Below are 19,152 nucleotides of genomic sequence, written 5' to 3'. Positions count from 1 at the left end.
GAATACATTTTAATATCCAGCCACCATTGACCCAGAAGAAAACAGTTGAAGCAAAGACCTTCATCTTTATTTACTCATCATGTAGCAGCAGAATGAGAAATATACATCACAAAAATACATTTCATATGTATGACAAACAGAGGGTAACTTGACGCTTTGCCTGAATAGATACTGAAACTGAAACGCTTATCACTTCTCCTTTTGATCTCATGTCAAGCTCTTCACAGCAACAGTAATACTGACAAGCACACACTAACAAGAGCTTTCTGCAACATCTAATCAGAACAATCACCTTCCTTTTCCATCTCACAACTATGAATCTCAACAGTCCTGAAATTAGGATAGAAACAAACATGTATACAGTTTGTGTTAAGCTGCACAGCAGTTCAAGAGTGAAGGTGATCACATTTGTAGTATTGCAACCAGGGATGGATGACATTAAATCACACTGCATTGGTTAAGGTGGTCATGGAACTAAAAGCAGATCACTGACACTAGACTGAAGAATGACAAGTCAGAGTTCATCTTGACATAGAACATTAGACAAGGGAGATGTGCAGTCTTGACTCACGACGCAAAGGGAATCTGGTAAACATACTACACTGATGGTTTTTCAAGGCACACAGAACTTCACAACTGATCCCCCCTATCTCACATTTCAACATGAGATAATGACAACTGATTTGTGGATGGAGACCATGTGTGTGCTATTTTTCCACTTCAAAGTGAACTTTTTAGCTAGTATTTTCAGATGAATGTGATGAATTCAAACAGTTAAGAAATAGATACATTGGAGTGTGACAGTAGGTCTTGGAACATGAAACCAGACATTAGAACCACAAAATAATGTATTTCCACACGTCCAACATACCAAAGGGTCAATATTAGGATACCCCAAATACTTTCTCTAAAAACAGTAGAATGGGTCCGGTACTAACAGATTTCTCTCTGAGGTAAAGCTACATTCATCACAGAGAGGAGATACTCAAGAGGTTGGCTTCATCTATTTGTATGGCATTACTATGCCACATTATGTGCTCTTAAATCCCCCATTGAAATAGAATGGAGGCTTGAACATCAGTATTTAGAGATGTGATCATCTATTGTGTTTAGGACAAACTGACATTTTGGATAGGTGAAACCAATTGTGTTCAATAGTATACATTATCTGTGGGAATAAATAACTAATTTCTATGCTGGAATGGTGTCCATTTCAAAATGTATAGTTAGCTTAGAATGAGTTTACTACTGTTGGCCTGTGTTCTACATGAAGACATCTGGTAGTATACACACCTAACTGTACACTGGAGTTCATCCAACAATTTAACAATTATATACTGTACATCAGAACATCATGTCTGACTCATGGGTGAAAACATCTGTATATGGAGTAGATACTTTCTCAGGACAGAATGAGAAAATATGAAATGTCAAATGCCTACATGAGCATAGGGATCTAAGCAACAACTGAAAAGTTGTCATTCCATCTGTTTATGTCAATATGTCAAACAGACTACTGCTTATTGGATATGGAATAGCAGTATCACCTTTCATCTAAAGCAGGGTAGAGCAACATGGGTTCAAATGCATATTCATTTGCATGGAAATGACAGAAGAGGCAAAACTGTTGGGAGAGTACCATACAAATGTAATTTTAAAATATTTGTACAAAAACACTGTTAATATCCATGAAAGCTGCATGATTTAAAATGAGTTTTTAAAAAATGAGTAAACAGAGTAAATGAGTTAACATTAGGATATTTTGAACAGACAATTTGTTTTCAGTAAGTCCAGATACACACCCCTCACGCTGCCTGCTCACAGCCATCGCTATAGAAACACAAGACTGAACCACAAGATTAATATCAGTTCTGTTGATATGAGTATAAAATATTAGTATAAACATCGCATTAGAAGTGTCCATCACATCTGCACATAGCACCATAGATAACATGAGAATGGCTCTCTCCATGGCTGTGTTTAGATAGGCAGACCAATTGACATTTTTCACCAATTGGTCTTTTGACCAATCAGATCAGCACTGAAAAAGATCTGATGTCAAAAGACCAATTAGTGGAAAAAGATCAGAATTGAGTGGCCCGTCTAAACAGCCAAAGTAAGAGATTTTAAGCGCATGTTCCAATGCCCATACAGGCATAGCATACCAATAGACTACTTTGGCTGTGGAAGTCCATAGGAAATTGTATGCTAGTGCGGATATTGGAACAGCCTTTGTGTTGCTGTGAGTCCCTAGTGACGTTGCATGGGAGAGGTACTGCGTGTCTATTTCGCACAGCTCTGCCCTGAACACTGGCAGTACTAGTTCAACATCTGTCAGTACATGAACCAGAAACCAACTAAAAACTACAACCACACACAAGACAAGGTAAAACACAGTCTGTTAAATTACACAGATTGTTACAGTACACAGTAAATTGTAGGCTACAGATAGCAATATGCTGTAAATCTTTTAGAAAAATGACACACACCCACTCATGTATGTGTACACACAATGTATCGGCTTAAATTATAAATGTTTTGTGGGGGTGTAGGCAGAGATATGCAAGCCTACGAACAGGAGCTAGTTACACACAGACATCAAAACGAAGACTGTATACTCACTATGGGAAATCCGACTGAATTGACAGACACTGGCTGGATCACTTGATATAAATAGGCTTCAGATGAATTCAACACGAAGACAAAAACATCTTTAGAAAAATCTCCAAAAATATGGTGAAAATGTATAAATGCATGGACAATGTGTTCAAATGTATACCATGAGAAAAAGTATTACAAATTATTATTTAAATGGAGGTCAACAAGTACATGTGCTCTAACGCCAGAGCCTCTAGATGGATATAAGGATTGGCTGGTCACACAAGACAGTTTATAAAGTGCTTAATGTTTATAACACCACACAACGCTTCACTTTCCCCAGTAGAAAGCATCCTTCCATTCACAATATACTGGAAATGCTTCCAAATCCAATTCTAAAATCCCCCCACAAACACAAGTTGCAGAACATACGCAAACTAAGCATTTAAAATGGAGAAAGCCTGTGTGTACTAATACACAACTAAATGCAGACTATGGGAATTGCCAATAGAAGAGATATGAGATATGTTGGACAGATACACTGACTGCTGTATGATCTGACTGAAGCTGTGCTGTACACTCACAAGAACACAGCAAGATGCCTTCATCTGGCTGCCCTTCTCTTTCACTCTCTCGCTTTTAAATCTCACAATCTATCCACCATCTGTCTTTCTCTTTTGCTCCAGCTTTCTGTATCCCCCCCCATGTCAGGCCATCAATAACACAGTATGAAATAGAAGAACCACTGCATGTGAGACTGATGGATACAGAAGTTTATGTCCTCTGATCCAGCAAGAGGAGTAGTCACTCAACCAATCCATCATAACGCCGTCTGCCCGGCCGTCTGTCTATCAATGTATGTACAGACACTCATCAAAATATGAGCTAGTGGTACACAAGCATGTCTGATAAAATCTTTAAAATGTCTTCATTACTTCATGTTCTTAGGGGGTTCATAGCATGGCCAGACATCTCTACCCCCATTCTCCATATCTGTGTTTCTTGGAGGGGTTGTATTGTAAGCAGCAGACACAACCTGGCCCAGTCTGCGGTTCATAGAGTGGGAAGAAGTCACTTGAACCCCCATCAGTGTATCGATGGTCCCAGTAAAGATCACTGCTCCTGTAGGCTCTCCAGCAGGTCCTCTATCTTCTCCATGTTCTGGGAGGCGCTCATGGGGGTCTGGAGGTTGGTCTGCATGGGGGTCTGGAGGTTGGTCTGCATGGGGGTTGTTTCTATGGTAGTCTGTATGTTGGTCTGCATTGGGGTCTGTAGGTTGGCCTGCAAGGCATTTTCTAAGCTACTCATGGCATTTTGTAGACCAGTCTGCATGGGTGTCTGAAGATTAGTCTGCATGGGTGTGGCGGTCTGGGCCATGTTTGGGTCCATGAGAGGCTGGATGTGGCTGGCCTGCAAAGGGTTGTGGTTCTGGGGCTGGCTCTGGGCAGACATTGTAGAACCAGAGGACGTCATCAGCTGGGAGGAATCTGAGGAGAAAGAAGGATGTCACACAAAGACTCTTAAAATGCATCAATTGGGGTATTATATATGAAGTAAGTAAATATTCCTTTACTATTGTCCATGCGGAGTACTGATCCTGTCAGGTAAAGCAGTCTCACCGTTCTGGAGGCCAAACACAAACAGGTTGGGTTGTCCTCCTGGCTGGCCAACATTCCCGCTCACTCCCGTCTGGAACAGCTGCTCCGGGGGTCTCTTACCAGGGGAGGATGTGGTACTTTGCAGTCCCACAACCCCCAGCCCACTCTGCATTACAAAGATTGTTTCCCCTGCTGCAGCCTGGTTTCCTAGTTCCTGTGTAGCCATGCTGCCCTGCAGACCAGAAAGAGAACCCTGTGGCAGGAACAGATCCACCTGCTGGCTGGGAGGGCCATTAACTGAGCTGGAGCCCACCTGCATAGGTTGCTGCCCCTGGAACAGACCCTGCGGAGGGGTAATTCTGGAGGCAGGGGTCCCCCCTACAGAGGAGCTCTGGTCCTGGAATAACATGGGCTCCACTGGGTCCGTCTGGGCTACCTCAACCCTGACCCCCACCATGGTGGGCTGGGAGAACAAGAGGGAAGCAGGGGTGTCCTGGGGGCAAGGGGTGCTGTTGTTGCCCATGGAGGGGCCCTGGGCCTGGGTACTAAAGAGGAGGGCTGGGGGCAGAGCCTGGGGTTTGAGGGAGGCGGTGCAGAGGAGGAGGCCAGTGGGCTGGGGCTGAGGGTGCTGGCTGGGGGGCAGAATGCTAGTCTGGAACAAGGAGCTCTGCTGAGCCATGGGAAGCTGCTGGGTTTGCTGTAGTTGTGTCTGCTGAAGGGACTGCTGATGGTCCATGGGGGTGCTCTGCTGCTGCTGGGCCTGGAACATTGACATTGTCTGGGGCTCGCAGGCTGATGTCTCCATGGAGGACAGGAACGCTAGCTGCTGTTGACTACCCTGGTTAGAGAGGGTGTTGGGAGAAAGGAACAGTGTGGACCCTGTGGCCTGCTGCTCCTGACTGAGGCTACCACTGGTCAGCACAGTCAGAGTGTTCTGCAGCAGGGCTGCCTGGTGCTGGGGGCTGGAGGTCTCTGACAGAGGCCTGGGGGACTGGAAGAGCTGCTGGGGAGGAGAGGAGTGGGAGGGGGGCTCCTGGGCGAAGCTGGAGGTCTGGATGGTGAGCAGCTCCCCAGTCTGCTGGAGGAGAGACACAGGCTGCTGCTGGGGCTGAGATGAGGAGTGGATCTGGGGCTGGAGGAACTCAGTCTGGAGCTGCTGTTGTAACTGTTGCTGATGTAGCTGGTGCTGTTGCAGGTTGCCTAGTGCTTGGTTTTGATGTTGTAGGTTGTCCAGTACTTGTTGTTGCTGCTGAAGTTGTTGATGATCATGTAGCTGTATGTTGCCAAGTACCTGCTGCTGCTGTTGAAACTGTTGATGTTGTTGTAGGTTACCCAGTATCTGTTGCTGCAGTTGTTGATCCTGTGGCTGTAATAATAATTGCTGTTGTAGCTGTATGTTGCCAAGGACTTGTTGTTGATGTAACTGCTGCTGCTGTTGATGTATGTTGCCAAGGATCTGCTGCTGTTGCTGTTGTATCTGTAGGTGTTGTGTGGCCAGAGAGCCCTCAGCTCCCCCCAGTCTCAGGCTGTTCATGGTGTCCTGTACGTGTTGCTGCAGTGAGTCAGTGGAGGGTGTGGGGCTGTACAACACTGAGTTGAGCTGCTGTTGAGCCACTGCTGCCTCCATAACCTGTTGTACCAGGTCACTTCCCCCTGCCTGGAGCTCCCTTACTGCCCTCTCCAGCTGTGCCACCCCGTCCTGGGGGAACAGGGGGAGCTGGGACTGGGTCTGGGGTGCCATCTGGGACATGCCCACTACCACCACCTCACTGCTGGGGTTGGAGGAATCTTGAGGCAGGCTCTCCTGGGGGTCCCGGAGGAACTGCTGGGGTACCTCTGGGGGGACAGGGGGGAGGGTGGTGTTGTCGCTGGAGACAGGGAAGGAGGTGGTGGGGGCGATGTCCTGCTTCTGGATGGTGCAGAGGGGCTCCAGGGAGGGGAAGACTGGGGACTGGGGGAAGTCAACCTCCCCAGGCTGGAGAGGCATGGGGCTGGGGAAGGACTCAGTGCTAGGCGGGGTGCTGGAGCTCAGCTCCAGGGTTTGCTGGACCGAGACGAGGGAGTCAGATGACGGCTAAAGGAAGGAGACAAAAAGAGAGGAATTAAATATTTTCTAGAATCTACACACTTCCCTACAATTTGCTCAATGACTCTGGATCCCGATGTCTTCTTTCACTGAAGAGTGACGTCCCAGCCAAACCACCTGATCTATAAATGTACAATCAAGGATCCTGGGATAAACATAACTGGTATATTTCTACCTTGAAAAGTGCTGTGGATGGGGTATTGCTGGAAACCTCCATAGGGGTGACCTCCTGTCGTTTGACCAGTTCACCAGCAGACTGGGCAGGGTCAGAGGCCAGAGATTTGATCTGGTCCTGGAAGGTGCAGGCCTTAGCCAGAGAAGACCCCTCTGTCTTCACAGACATGTCCAGGGAGTGTTCTGGTGTGGGACAGAACAAAAAAAGCAGATTGACCAAGAGAGAAACACACGCCTTGTATACCATAGAGGGAGCCTTAGTGAACCCTTCACCACTCCTTTCTTAGCAGGGCACACCTGAGTCTGGGGTATATGTGAAGGGCTGTACGTCATGTGACCTCCCGGCATTGGTCATGATGTAGACCCCCACAGAGACAGGAGAGGAGACAGACAGGTTGTGGTAGGGAGGAACCTTCACTATCACATGATTCTAGAGGAAACAACATCATCATTAGGACAAAGTCAGCTCATGATCCGTATGCATCTCTCATGCAATGATATCAATGGGCTACCTGATGGAACAGCTCCATGTCAATCTCTGCCTCGGCCTGCCACAAGTTATCATCTGGAAACGAATCAATGTTTTATCAATATATATATATATATATATATATAGATTTTTAAAGCCACTCAATGAGGAGACATCACAGAAAGGGATATGAAGAAAGGAAGAAGACAGGCAGGTTCGTGCTGGTACCTGCCGGGTTCTCCTGGAATATGACCTTGGTTCCTTTGAGGAAGTTCTTCCCTATGATGAAGAGCTCCTCTCCTCCTCTCACTGAACAGCTGTGGAGACTCTTCTTCAGGATCTCTGGCACCCCCGCTGGCTGGGCTGGGGAAGGACACAGCAGAGTATGAATAACTGCGGTCCACAAAAGCCTACTATTGGAGCTACGTGTTGTGTCAGCTTTTGTTCCAGCCCGACATGAACACACTGCATTGAATGAACATCAAACAAGCACATATACATCCAAATTTACTTTAATGTCTGGATACCCAGTAGTTATTTGTGTTTGTGGTAGTTGACTCACTGCAGAGGATGGGTGAGGAGGTGGTCTGCAGGGTAAGGACAGACCCATCAGCATGGGGGATGTTGACTCTAAAGGCCAGCCTGGCCCGGGTGCTCTTCTTCTTGGACCCGGCAACCCCAATACGAGCCTCCACGTCCGCGTTACGCAGCTTCAGGATTCCCACACAGTCAACCCTGTCAAGATTCAATGTTACAAAATGTTCAGATGGTGAAACAAACACACAGTAACATGCTGATATTTCAACAACGCATCAATTTTCATTAACTCAATTAATTAGTCCCTTACGCCAGTGACATGGCGTTGCTGGGCTCCAGGGGGACCTCTATGACAGTGGTTCCCTCGATGTCCACTTCTTTGCAGGCTTTGGTATTTCGGCCTGTCACCCTGCAGGCCTGGTAGAACCCATGAGGCTTCACTCTGCCTGTGTCACTGGCCACAAACACCTGCAGCACCACCGGCTCACTGACACCCTCCAACTGGAGAGAAAAGATGGTGAGTAGAGTTGAGAGTGCAACACAGCTTAACAGACAAATCAACTTAATGACTAATATGGTTTATTTAATATGGTTGGAAAAAGAAAGCGTTTCACCTTGACCGTGGGGAAGCCCTGTTGGGTGCGGTCTTTGACAGAGCCGCGGCTGCCCTCGGTCAGGTAGCGTGCCCGGTGCTGGGTCTCTGGCTGCAACAGGATCTTCAGCTCCTTACCCTCACTCTTCTGGGGGTACTGACCTGACAGAAGACATCCCTTCAGCAGCCACCCAGCCTCCAGAGAACTGGAGAACACGCAACACAAATACATTCATTAAGCCCTAATCTATGGATTTCACATGACTGGGAACACAGATATATCTGTTGGTCACAGATACCTTAAAAAAACAACACAAGTAGGGGCATGGATCCGAAAACATGTCTGTATCTGGTGTGACCACCATTTGTCTCATGCAGCGCGACATCTCCTTCGGAATAGAGTTATCAGGTTGTTGATTGTAGCCTTTGGAATGTTATCCCACTCTTCTAATGGAGCTGTGCATTATCATGCTGAAACATGGTGATGGAGGCATCTCTGTGCATTCAAATTGCCATCAATAAAATGCAATTATTTTAGTCCGTAACTTATGCCTGCCCAAACCATAACCCCACCACGGGGCTCACCCACACGACACAATACACTGTCTGCCATCTGCCCGGTACAGTTGAAACCGTGATGTATCTGTGAAGAGCAAACTTCTCCAGCATGCCAGTAGCCACCGAAGGTCAGCATTTGCCCACTGAAGTCGGTTACGGTACCGAACTGCAGTCAGGTCAAGAACCTGGTGAGGACGACGTGCACTCAAATGAGCTTCCCTGAGATGGTTTCTGACAGTTTGTGCAAACCCACAGTTACATCAGCTCTACGGGTGGCTGGTCTCAGACGATCCCGCAGGTGAAGAAGCCGGATGTGAAGGTCCTGGGATGGTGTGGTTGCATATGGTCTGCGGTTGTGAGGCCGGTTGGAGACACTGTCAAATTCTCTAAAATGATGTTAGAGGCCACTTATGGTAGTTAATTAACATAAAATGATCTGCAACAGCTCTGGTGGACATTCCTGCAGTCAGCATACCAATTACACGCTCCCTCAAAACTTGAGACATCTGTGTCATGACAAAACATAACATTTTAGAGTGGCCTTTTATTCTCCCCAGCACAAGGTGCACCTGTGTAATGATCATGCTGTTTAAACAGCTTCTTGACACTGTCAGGTGGATGGATTATCTTGGAAAATGAGAAATGCTCACGAACAGGGGTGTAAACAAAACATTTTTTGAGAATCAAGCTTTTTGTGCATATGGAACATTTCTGGGATCAGCTTTTTTATTTTTTCATGGGACCAACACGTTACATGTTGCAGTTATATTTTTGTGTTCAGTCCAAAATATATTTTTTTCTCCCCAATTTCGTGGTATCCAATTGGTAGTTACAGTCTTGTCCCATTGCTGAAACTACCGTACGGACTCGGGAGAGGCGAAGGTCGAGAGCTGTCTGTCCTCCCAAACACAACCTAGGAGTCAATAGAGCGCGATGGGACAAGAACATCCCTGACGGGATTCTGGGGATGAGCATGTGCATCTTCAATATGTACCCATTGTCCCTCTTTAGTGCATTTAACAATATGTCACAAGTAAAGCGAGTTGGGTCACAAGTTGACACAATTCCAAGACTGGTACACACCTCCAGGCTGGGTAAGGGCTATTTGACCAAGGAGGGTGATGGAGCGCTGCATCAGATGACCTGGCCTCCACAATCACCCGACCTCAACCCAATTGAGATGAGTTGGACCACAGAGTGAAGGACAAGCAGCCAACAAGTGCTCAGCACATGTGGGACCTCCTTCAAGATTGTTGGAAAAGCATTCCAGGTGAAGCTGGTTGAGAGAATGCCAAGACTGTGCAAAGCTGTCATCAAGGCAAAGGGTGTCTTCTTTGCCTTGATGACAGCTTTGTTTAACACTTTTTTTGGTTACTATATGATTCCAAATGTGTTTTCATAGTTGATGTCTATTATTCTCCAATGTACAAAATAGTACAAATAAAGAAAAACCATGGAATGAGTAGGTGTATTCAAACTTGACTGATACTATACATCTATATAAACTCAGCAAAAAAAATAAACGTCCTCTCACTGTCAACTGTGTTAATTTTCAGCAAACTTAACGTGTACATATTTGTATGGAAATAACATAAGACATAAACTGAACAAGTTCCATCAAATTTTATTTGTCACATCCCCCGAATACAACAGGTGTAGACTTACAGTGAAACGCTTACTTACGAGCCCCTAACCGTCAATGCAGTAGCAAAAACTGCACTGTCCATTAGTTGAGGTAGTATGTACATGTAGGTAGAGTTAATTGAAGTGACTATGCATAGATGACAACAGAGTGGCAGTAGTGTGGAGAGGGGAGGCAATGTGACAGACCATTTGATTAGATGTTCAGGAGTCTTATGGCTAGGACGCCGTTTAGAAGCCGCTTGGACCAAGGCCTGGCACTCCGGTACCGCTTGCCGTGTGGAAGAAGAGAGAACAGTCTATGACTAGGGTGGCTGGAGTCTTCGACAATTTTCAGGGCCTTCCTCTGACACCACCTGGTATAGAGGTCCTGGATGGCAGAAAGCTTGGCCCCAGTGATGTACTGGGCCATTCGCACTACCCTCTGAGGTTCCTTACGGTCGGAGGCTGAGCAGTTTCCATACCAGGCCACTAGTGATGCAACCAGTCAGAATACTCTCGATGGTGCAGCTGTAAAACCTTTAGAGGATCCTGAGGGGGAATAGGTTTTGTCGTGCCCGCTTCATGACTGTCTTGGTGTGCTTGGACCATGTTAGTTTGTTGGTGATGTGGACACCAAGGAACTTGAAGCTCTCAACCTGCAACACTGCAGCCCTGTCGATGAGAATGGGGGCGTGCTCGGTCCTCTTTTCCCTGTAGTCCACAATCATCTCCTTTGTCTTGACCTCCTCCCTGTAGGCTGTCTCGTTGTTGTTGTTGGTGGTGATCAGGCCAACTACCACTGTTGTCTCATCGGCAAATTTAATGATGGTGTTCGAGTCGTGCCTGGCTGTGCTGGAGGGCATGTCAGGATGAGCCTGCAGGAAGGGTACCACATGAGTGAGGAAGATGTCTTCCCTGTAACGCACAGCGTTGAGATTGCCTGCAATGACAACAAGCTCAGTCCAATGACGCTGTGACTCACCGCCCCAGACCATGATGGACCCTCCACCTACAAGGCCTCAGTTCAGCCTCTCAGCCTATTGCGGACAGTCTGAGCACTGGATGGAGGGATTGTGCGTTCCTGGTGAAACTCGGGCAGTTGTTGTTGCCATCCTGTACCTGTCCCGCACGTGTGATGTTCGGCTGTACCGATCTTGTGCAGGTGTTGTTACACGTGGTCTGCGACTGCGAGGACGATCAGCTGTTTGTCCCGTCTCCCTGTCTTAGGCGTCTCACAGTACGGACATTGCAATTTATTGCCCTGGCCACATCTGCAGTCCTCATGCCTCCTTGCAGCATGCCCAAGGCACGTTCACACAGATCAGCAGGGACCCTGTTTTTCAGTCAGTAGAAAGGCCTCTTTAGTGTCCTAAGTTTTCATAACTGTCTTAATGACCGTTCCACAGGTGCATGTTCATTAATTTTATTATGGTTCATTGAACAAGCATGGGAAACAGTGTTTAAACCCTTTACAATGAAGATCTGTATAGTTATTTGGATTTTAATTAATTACCTTGAGACAGGGTACTGAAAAAGGGACGTTCCTTTTTTTGTTGAGAGATAGAGGTATGTATGTATGCATGTATGTATGTATGTATGTATGTATGTATGTATGCATGTATGTATGTATGTATGTATGTATGTATGTATGTATGTATGTATGTATGTATGTATGTATGTATGTATATATAGAGAAACACATACACACACATGCATACATACACACCTTGTTTTCTTGTGTATTGTATTAAACTGAAACATGTTCTTATATTTGTTTGCAAGTATCTATTTTTAATAAACTATGCTTGATTGATATGTATCAAGTCTGGTAAGACTTCTGCCGTTGTATTGGGACTAGCATTCTATTCAACCTACCTGGGCTTGGGGCTGGCCTTGTCTGGTCCCAGCTGAGACAGAACAAAGTGTGGGGCCTTGGCGCTGTCTGCATCAAACACGTCCATGCTGTCCTCTGGGGGTGCAGGCTTAGGCCCGGGCCGCTGGCGAGGGGTGCGTTTACGGGATTTGCGGGGGACCTCTGTGTTGTCGTTGTAGGAGCTGGAGCTGATCAGGCTGAAGTTGGAGGCTGAGTCGTCGGCCCAGATGCTGCTGCTGTGTTCTGAGTCTGGCCCTGCTGGCCCAGCCGGGGCTGGATCCTCCTGGCAGGACATATTGCTGTCATCAAATAGGTCCTCTGGAGGGGGAGAGATGCTCAGCACTGGCCTCCGCTTAGAGGGGGTGTTCTGGGGCTGCTGCTGGGCTCCCACCCCCCCTGCTCCTGGGTCTTCTCCTCCTGTTCCAGAGCTGGTCCCACTGCAGCATCCACCTCCAAGGGTAGACAGAGCTCCCTCTACCCCCTGCATCTCTGAAACCACTGGGTCTCCAGAACCCTCTCTAGGGGCACTGCTGGGATGGTGGAGGAGGAGGGGGGTCTGGGGCTGTTCCATGGCTGAGGTAGAGGGGGCTGTGCTGGGTCTGGGGCCAGTGGTGCAGGGGTCTCCCATGTCTTGAGAGGAGGATGGAGAAGGGCTGGAAGTGGAGGAGGCGGCATCTGGAGTGTGGAAGATGGCATTGTTAGTACAGATGTCAATACAAGGCAGGCTAGCAGTCCCATTCAAACATTCAAGCTTAATTTGACCATGATTTATCTAAAAATGTCCTTCTTCCCAACTCTAAATTCATTTGAGGATGTTTTGTGTGTGGCTACATTCCCTCACTGTGCATGCCAGAGCTCTCTGGTGTTGATCAAATTTTCTGAATTTAAAGTTGAGAATGGTACAAATCGGCCCCATGTTTCCCCCATTGGAATGTTTAATTCCTACTACAACTTGCTCTTTAAAAATCAATGTGACAAAACTGACATGCTTTGTTTACAAAAAACTAAAGCAAGCTTCTACAATTGTTACATACACATTGCCAGAAACAAAAAACAGCAAAATCTGGTCAGTAAGACTTTCCTCTTAACAGACAAATTTGCAAACTAAAGATGCGGTGCCAAATTAAATGTAGAGTGAGGCTAGAGCAGTTTGTGCATACAGTCTTAGGCCTATACAATGGTCTGAACATGCCAGTTGGAGGATTGGGTTTGGACTGAGCGTAGCCATGGCAACAGAATAAACAAGGCTCTGACCTATGGAGCAGTGACCTGCAGGCCATTTTATATGCAGCCACCCCCTGCCTCAGAGGGAGGAAACTTCCTGCAATACAAATGAGACAGCCAATGAGCAACAAGAGCTGATCAGTCATGACTGAAATTCCTGGCAATCCGCAAATGAAATCAATGAAATACTGTTGTGAGGATATAACTTTTTAAGTTGTCTCTTCATAGATTTGTCATGCTTCAGTACAGCTGTGGCAGATATGTTTGGTGTGAAAAGCTAGTGCGATGACAGGTCCCAAGCTAGACTTGGAAAACTGAGCTTGAGGTAGAAGATGCCTGTAACCACAGATCTAGGATCAGATTACCCTAGCCTGGCACATGTATGGCATGACAAGGAGAGTCAGATGAGTTGGCTAAAACACATATAGATCTGGGACAGGCTACCCTACACCCCAATCCTAACAGTAACCAATAAGGGGGTTAAGAATATACCGGAGCCTGTATCAGTGGTTAGGGTCAACTTATACCTACTTCTGGTTTACTGTGCACAATGACAGCAGCCACAAGACTACCAAGTTCAGTCAGCTTCCTGTGATAAAAGGAAGTGGTCTACTAGTCTTGTGTATGAGTACTCTGCCATTTTCAAAACCATTTCACATTCTGTTTTAATACCCCATTCACTGAGGTGACACTACCACATATCATTTTGTTCTAATCTAGGCCTAATACAAGATCTCTTGAGATATTTCTTTATGCTTGTCATCTTATCTTCTTCACAGAAAGGCTATACCAGACAGGCAGTTCAGATCCAGACAGGCATGCTAATTCAGAAGTGCTAAAAGGACAAGATAATTGCCGTGCTAATTATAACCAGCTGTTTTCACCTCTTCCCACCATCTGAGAATAAAAACAACAATAGAAACTGACAGTAAATACAGTTTCTAGTGATGGGTTTGATTCATTTATATCTCCCTATGGAAGAGAGATGAAAACATAGAACAATCAAACAAATGAAAACAAAACAGTTCATTATATTTTGATTATAGACTCTAGAGTGACAGATTACAGGCAACAGTAGTCTAAAGCCTAATATGACTTTAGGAATATATAGACCAAGGCCATGCTCATTCACTTATTATTTAAACTATATATATTCCCACTCTCTCACATCTGTCCTGTCTACAGTAACCACGGCCTATATTTGCCCTACAGAGGTGAAGACTCAATTTCCCACAACAGAGCACCACTAGCACCCACCACTAGGCACTCAGCAGGAAGGGTGGAGAGTTGTTCCCTAGACACTGATCTAAGGTCAGCCTAATGTTCTGCCTACTAATTATCTAGGTGAGGTTATGAGGAGAGTAATCTGATCCTAGGTGAGGCTGGTGGGTTGAGAGTGAGGGGCTTACCTGAGGCCAGGGATGCAGAAGGGGGCGGACCGGCCTCTCCCCCACTCTTCTGGCTCATGGTGGGTGTGTCTGTCTTGGAAGAGGACGGCTGCAGCTGGAGCTCCTTAGGGAGGAGGTCATACACAGACTCTGGTGAGGAAGAGGAGGATGAGGAGAGAAATCAGGGGGTTTAAAAGTGCACCAAACACCACCACTAAGAGTGAGAGGTCGCCTGGTTGCTAAGAAACACAGCGACACCCTGACACAGATATATCTGCTGTGGATATGCAGCGTATCCATCCAGCATATGTAGCCTAGCAAGCAGTCATCTGATCTGCCTGTAATAAGTCAACCCCAGCAGCATAGTGACAAAACCAAAAGGCTTAGGCTAGTCCTACCTTAACCAAGAATTCTCAACTCCACCATTCTCGATGGAGATGAGTCCCGAGGCGATGAGTTTCGGCAGAGTGTAGCCTACCTCCGACTACATTGAATCGGTATCAGTCGATACTTGTAAAACATATCCATAGGTACAAGTTACGTATGAAAGAATGGACATTTTTACAAGTACCGACCGATAGCCACTTGATGTGGTTGGAGGTAGACTACACTCCACCAAAACCCATTGCCCAGGCACTAAACCCATTGCCCAGGCACTAAACCCATTGCCTCGGGACTAAACTCATTCGCTCCTCCATACCACAGTATTTCTCTCCTTCTAGTTCTCCATACTAGGTGGGGTCTGCTAATTTGCTATGGAAATTAGACATTTGCTAAGGCCCCACAATGTTTGCACGAAGCAAAAGAAATCAACAGAAAGATTGTGATTTGTACAGATTTTGATGTGGGGGGGAAAAGCACAGCAATAGGCCTAGATTATAACAATTCTCTTTTATTAGCCTAGGCCTACAAGTCAGCCAAGTCTTGCATACTTCCCCTACTACAATCCGATTACCTCACCACATACTTATGCTGTCGGCTGGCTACACACTGCTCACATTACACTAGCTTTGAAGCTGTGCCAAGCCAACGGTCAGACTATTTTTTTCTCTCGCAGCTGGCCCTTTGCTTTGATGACACAGAAATGTGTTTATGTTACAACTGCCAGCCCACAAGCTGGGTGCCAAAAATCCACCAGTCTCAAGCAATGCCCAGTCTTCTAACATGCATATTTAACTCATAGGTAATCATGCATGCCAGACTTCACAGCTACAGCTTGTATGCAATATTTAGACACACGTCTGGTTCAATGAGATTAAAAGACAAAGATCCTACCCACTCTGCAGTCTGCACTCACTGCAAATACAAAGCCAGACATTGAAATACAATAGGCTGACATGGTCATGGATAGCACAGCATAGGTCTATCCACGGGCTGATTGTTTTTTGGGCGGATGGTCTGAAGATAATTACAAAATTTGTAAAGATGGTCTGAAGATAATTACAAAATTTGTAAACTGCAAATTGACCGCAAGAAGCCCAAAACAAATATAATATGACAAAAACAATCATTTCAAACCTTGCTTACATTTGTATCCCATCACGTCTATTATGCGTGAGAATACTTGGGAACAGATTGCTAAATTAAAATCACTTTGAGCTGATTTCCTAGTGTTTTTACAGTCTCATTTCCAACAATGACAATAAATAATAATTTGTATATTTTGTGCTCATTAAACTTGGGAGGTCAAATAAAACCACCCCAGGCCAAAGTCGGCCCGTGGGTCGCCAGTTATGGAACCCTTATTGGTTACATTTTATCTACCTACAGTAAACAACTTGAAGTATTTATGAATTCTCCTTAGCCAATTACTGTCATATAAATAAGGTACACACTCCTCACCACATTCGACAGCAGCACCATATGGCTAGCTCATGTTAGCATGCCAGGGCCTTTAATATACTGCCGTATTAGTGTACGACACACAGGGTCTGGACAGATGTGTCTGAACCATTGTATCAGCAGGTAGGCTAGTCCATATACAGGGCATCTGTAGATTGGGGAAAGAGAGTTCATAAGAAGAAGAAGAAGGAAAAAACATTGCGTTAGGCCTACATCAGAAAACAGAACTCAAAACACACAGTAGCATTCCTTCGCTGCAAGCCCCTAACTAGTCCTAGATGACTAGCCAATAAGGAATAAGACGAGAGGTTCAAAACCACTAGCAGAACTCATGCACCAAGACAGCAGTGTGTCTATAATTTGTTTTTTTTATAAAGTTATGTCAAGGAGTTGACACCACTATCAACATATGCCAGTCTTATCTTCCACCTGTAGAAGGTATTTTGACTGGAACCACCCAGGGTTTGATCACTTCCGGACACAGCTGGACTGGAGGAGGAGTGGGCTGAGCAGTGACAGAGGAAAAGGAAGCCTGTTCATAGCTGTTATCACAGGAGCAGCTTTGCATCAGTCATAACTCAGTCAGCACCCACCACATCAGCTGGCCAAGTAGCCTAATCAGAGATACAGCTAGGCTTGGACATCAGACGTTTCTAAGAAACTGGTTTGTAGGTCAAGCTTCACATTTATCTTACTACCTTACTATTATACCAATAATAAAATGCACTTCACTTTTGTTATTCAGACCGAAAGGGGTTACATGGTTTCAATATGGGGACTAGATGTTATTCAAACCAATAAGATTAGGTAAGTAGATAATATTGATAATATAGCTAGCTATCATGTTAAATATAATTCTGAATAGGGTGATTTCTGAACCTACCTTAAAACTCGTACTTAACTTTTGACAAGGCCTGCCAATTCGCTATTTACTGTAACATATGTGACCAAACAATTGCTTGCCATTCAAAATACTATTTCTCCTAACCCTTAAACCTAAAGTCACATTTTCCCTTTTGAGGACCTGCGACATTTCCCCTCTTGTCCGAATTTTCTTTGTTTAACTATCCTTGTGAGGACTTCTGGTACCCACATGGATAGTAAAACCAGAAACACACACACAGTTGTAAGCACACAACGAAAAGGGGGGCACTTTCACGCATTCCACACCAGGCAGATGACCTGGTTTTAACCTGTTACGCGCCTAAATGCTTGCCAACTGGTCTAGTCTGATTCTCGGTATTTGGTTTACCGGGCCATGGCAATGGAGCATGGTGGCTAATGTAGCCAACTAGCTAAACCATCGTGACACATTCAACAATACATCGAGGAGACGTTCGTTACTATACAACTTGAACCTAACCTTAGAAAACGTTTAGATATCACGCCGCCCATAGTCATGGGACCGAACCTCAACGAGTGCCCCGAGGGAAAACAACACAACACGCCTCCTGCTGCTAGCTAACGTTAGATGCTAGTTGGTCCCTATAGTTTGTCCATCATGCACACATTAGCTAACTAGCTATCGCGCATCAGTTCTCTGGATACTTTAGCCAACGAACGGTACTAACGTTAGCTAGCTATCTACCCGTTAATCAGTCACAGTCCAAAAACATTTGGAAAACTGTTCAAATGCATTTATGCCACAAGGGATAATATTTATATAATTCTTACCTTTAGAGTAAAGGGATTTGGGGGAATTAAGGTCGAGATCGGAGCTGAGGGATATAAAATCAGAGGGCATCGCAGCGCTTCATCTTCACCTGGATCAGGACGAAGCCAGTCAGCCAACGAACATTAGTGGGCAACAAAATATGACTATAGTACAAACAATAAATATTGCATCTGGGTGAAATATACTGATAAGAAACAAAAGTTAAATGGACCCAGACAACCGTTAATTACCGCGAACTATTCTGCTAGCTGCAGCACTGGCTATGACGTCACGTTTTTTTAATATCGTAATGAGGAAACCTTCAAAATAAAAGTCGGCACTTCAAAATCAAATAAAATTTTATTTGTTACATACACATGGTTAGCAGATGTTAATGCGAGTGTAACGAAATGCTTGTAATAACCAACGAGTAATCTAACCTAACAATTTCACAACAACTACCTTATACACACAAGTGTAAAGGAATGAAGAATATGTACATAAAAATATATGAATGAGTGATGTTACAGAACGGCATAAGCAAGATGCAGTAGATGGTATCGGGTGAAGTATATACATATGAGATGAGTAATGTATGGTATGTAAACATATAAAAGTGGCATTGTTTAAAGTGGCTAGTGATACATGTATTATCATCAAGATGGCAAGATGCAGTAGATGGTATATAGTATAGTATAGACATATGAGATGAGTAATGTAGGGTATGTAAACATTATATGAAGTGGCATTGTTTAAAGTGGCCAGTGATACAATTTTCATAAATTTTTACATTATTAAAGTGGCTGGAGTTGTGTCAGTATGTTGGCAGCAGCCACTCAATGTTAGTTGTGGCTGTTTAACAGTCTGATGGCCTTGAGATAGAAGCTGTTTTTCAGTCTCTCAGTCCCTGCTTTGATGCACCTGTACTGACCTCAC

General features: G+C 45.2%; 1 protein-coding gene and 1 long non-coding RNA gene across 3 annotated transcripts in view; both read right to left on the bottom strand.

Annotated features, from left to right (window-relative positions):
• The window catches only part of LOC127908246 (uncharacterized), a 464,705-nt gene that overhangs the window by 34,103 nt on the left and 411,450 nt on the right, over positions 1-19,152 (bottom strand). The gene's annotated exons all lie outside the window — the stretch shown is intronic.
• Positions 46-18,498, bottom strand: nfat5a (nuclear factor of activated T cells 5a). Of its 2 annotated transcripts, XM_035789581.1 has the most exons (13): positions 18,237-18,498; positions 16,563-16,710; positions 14,742-14,870; positions 12,111-12,783; positions 8,077-8,260; positions 7,773-7,963; positions 7,488-7,660; positions 7,154-7,288; positions 6,969-7,021; positions 6,754-6,886; positions 6,458-6,639; positions 4,218-6,270; positions 46-4,085 (listed from the first exon to the last, which is right to left on the bottom strand). In XM_035789581.1, exons 3-13 carry the CDS (start codon positions 14,797-14,799, stop codon positions 3,712-3,714), a joined length of 4,209 nt encoding a protein of 1,402 aa, XP_035645474.1. In that variant the 5' UTR covers positions 14,800-14,870; positions 16,563-16,710; positions 18,237-18,498; the 3' UTR covers positions 46-3,711. The 2 variants fall into 2 exon arrangements, with proteins under 2 accessions (XP_035645474.1, XP_035645473.1); XM_035789580.1 differs by lacking the exon at positions 16,563-16,710.

Source organism: Oncorhynchus keta, chromosome 17 (genome assembly GCF_023373465.1).
Source record: "Oncorhynchus keta strain PuntledgeMale-10-30-2019 chromosome 17, Oket_V2, whole genome shotgun sequence".
NCBI classification, from domain to species: domain Eukaryota; kingdom Metazoa; phylum Chordata; class Actinopteri; order Salmoniformes; family Salmonidae; genus Oncorhynchus; species Oncorhynchus keta.
The sequence above is the reverse complement of the archived record's forward strand: the minus strand, read 5'-3'. Positions and strand labels throughout refer to the sequence as shown.

Coding starts and splice junctions, on each gene's coding strand:
- nfat5a (XM_035789580.1), bottom strand. CDS start 18,306: ATGCCCTCTGATTTTATATCCCTCAGCTCCGATCTCGACCTTAATTCC. Junction 6,640..6,753: donor CACATATACCCCAGACTCAG/GTGTGCCCTGCT, acceptor GTCCCACACCAG/AACACTCCCTGGACATGTCT. Junction 6,271..6,457: donor CATCCACAGCACTTTTCAAG/GTAGAAATATAC, acceptor TCCTTCCTTTAG/CCGTCATCTGACTCCCTCGT.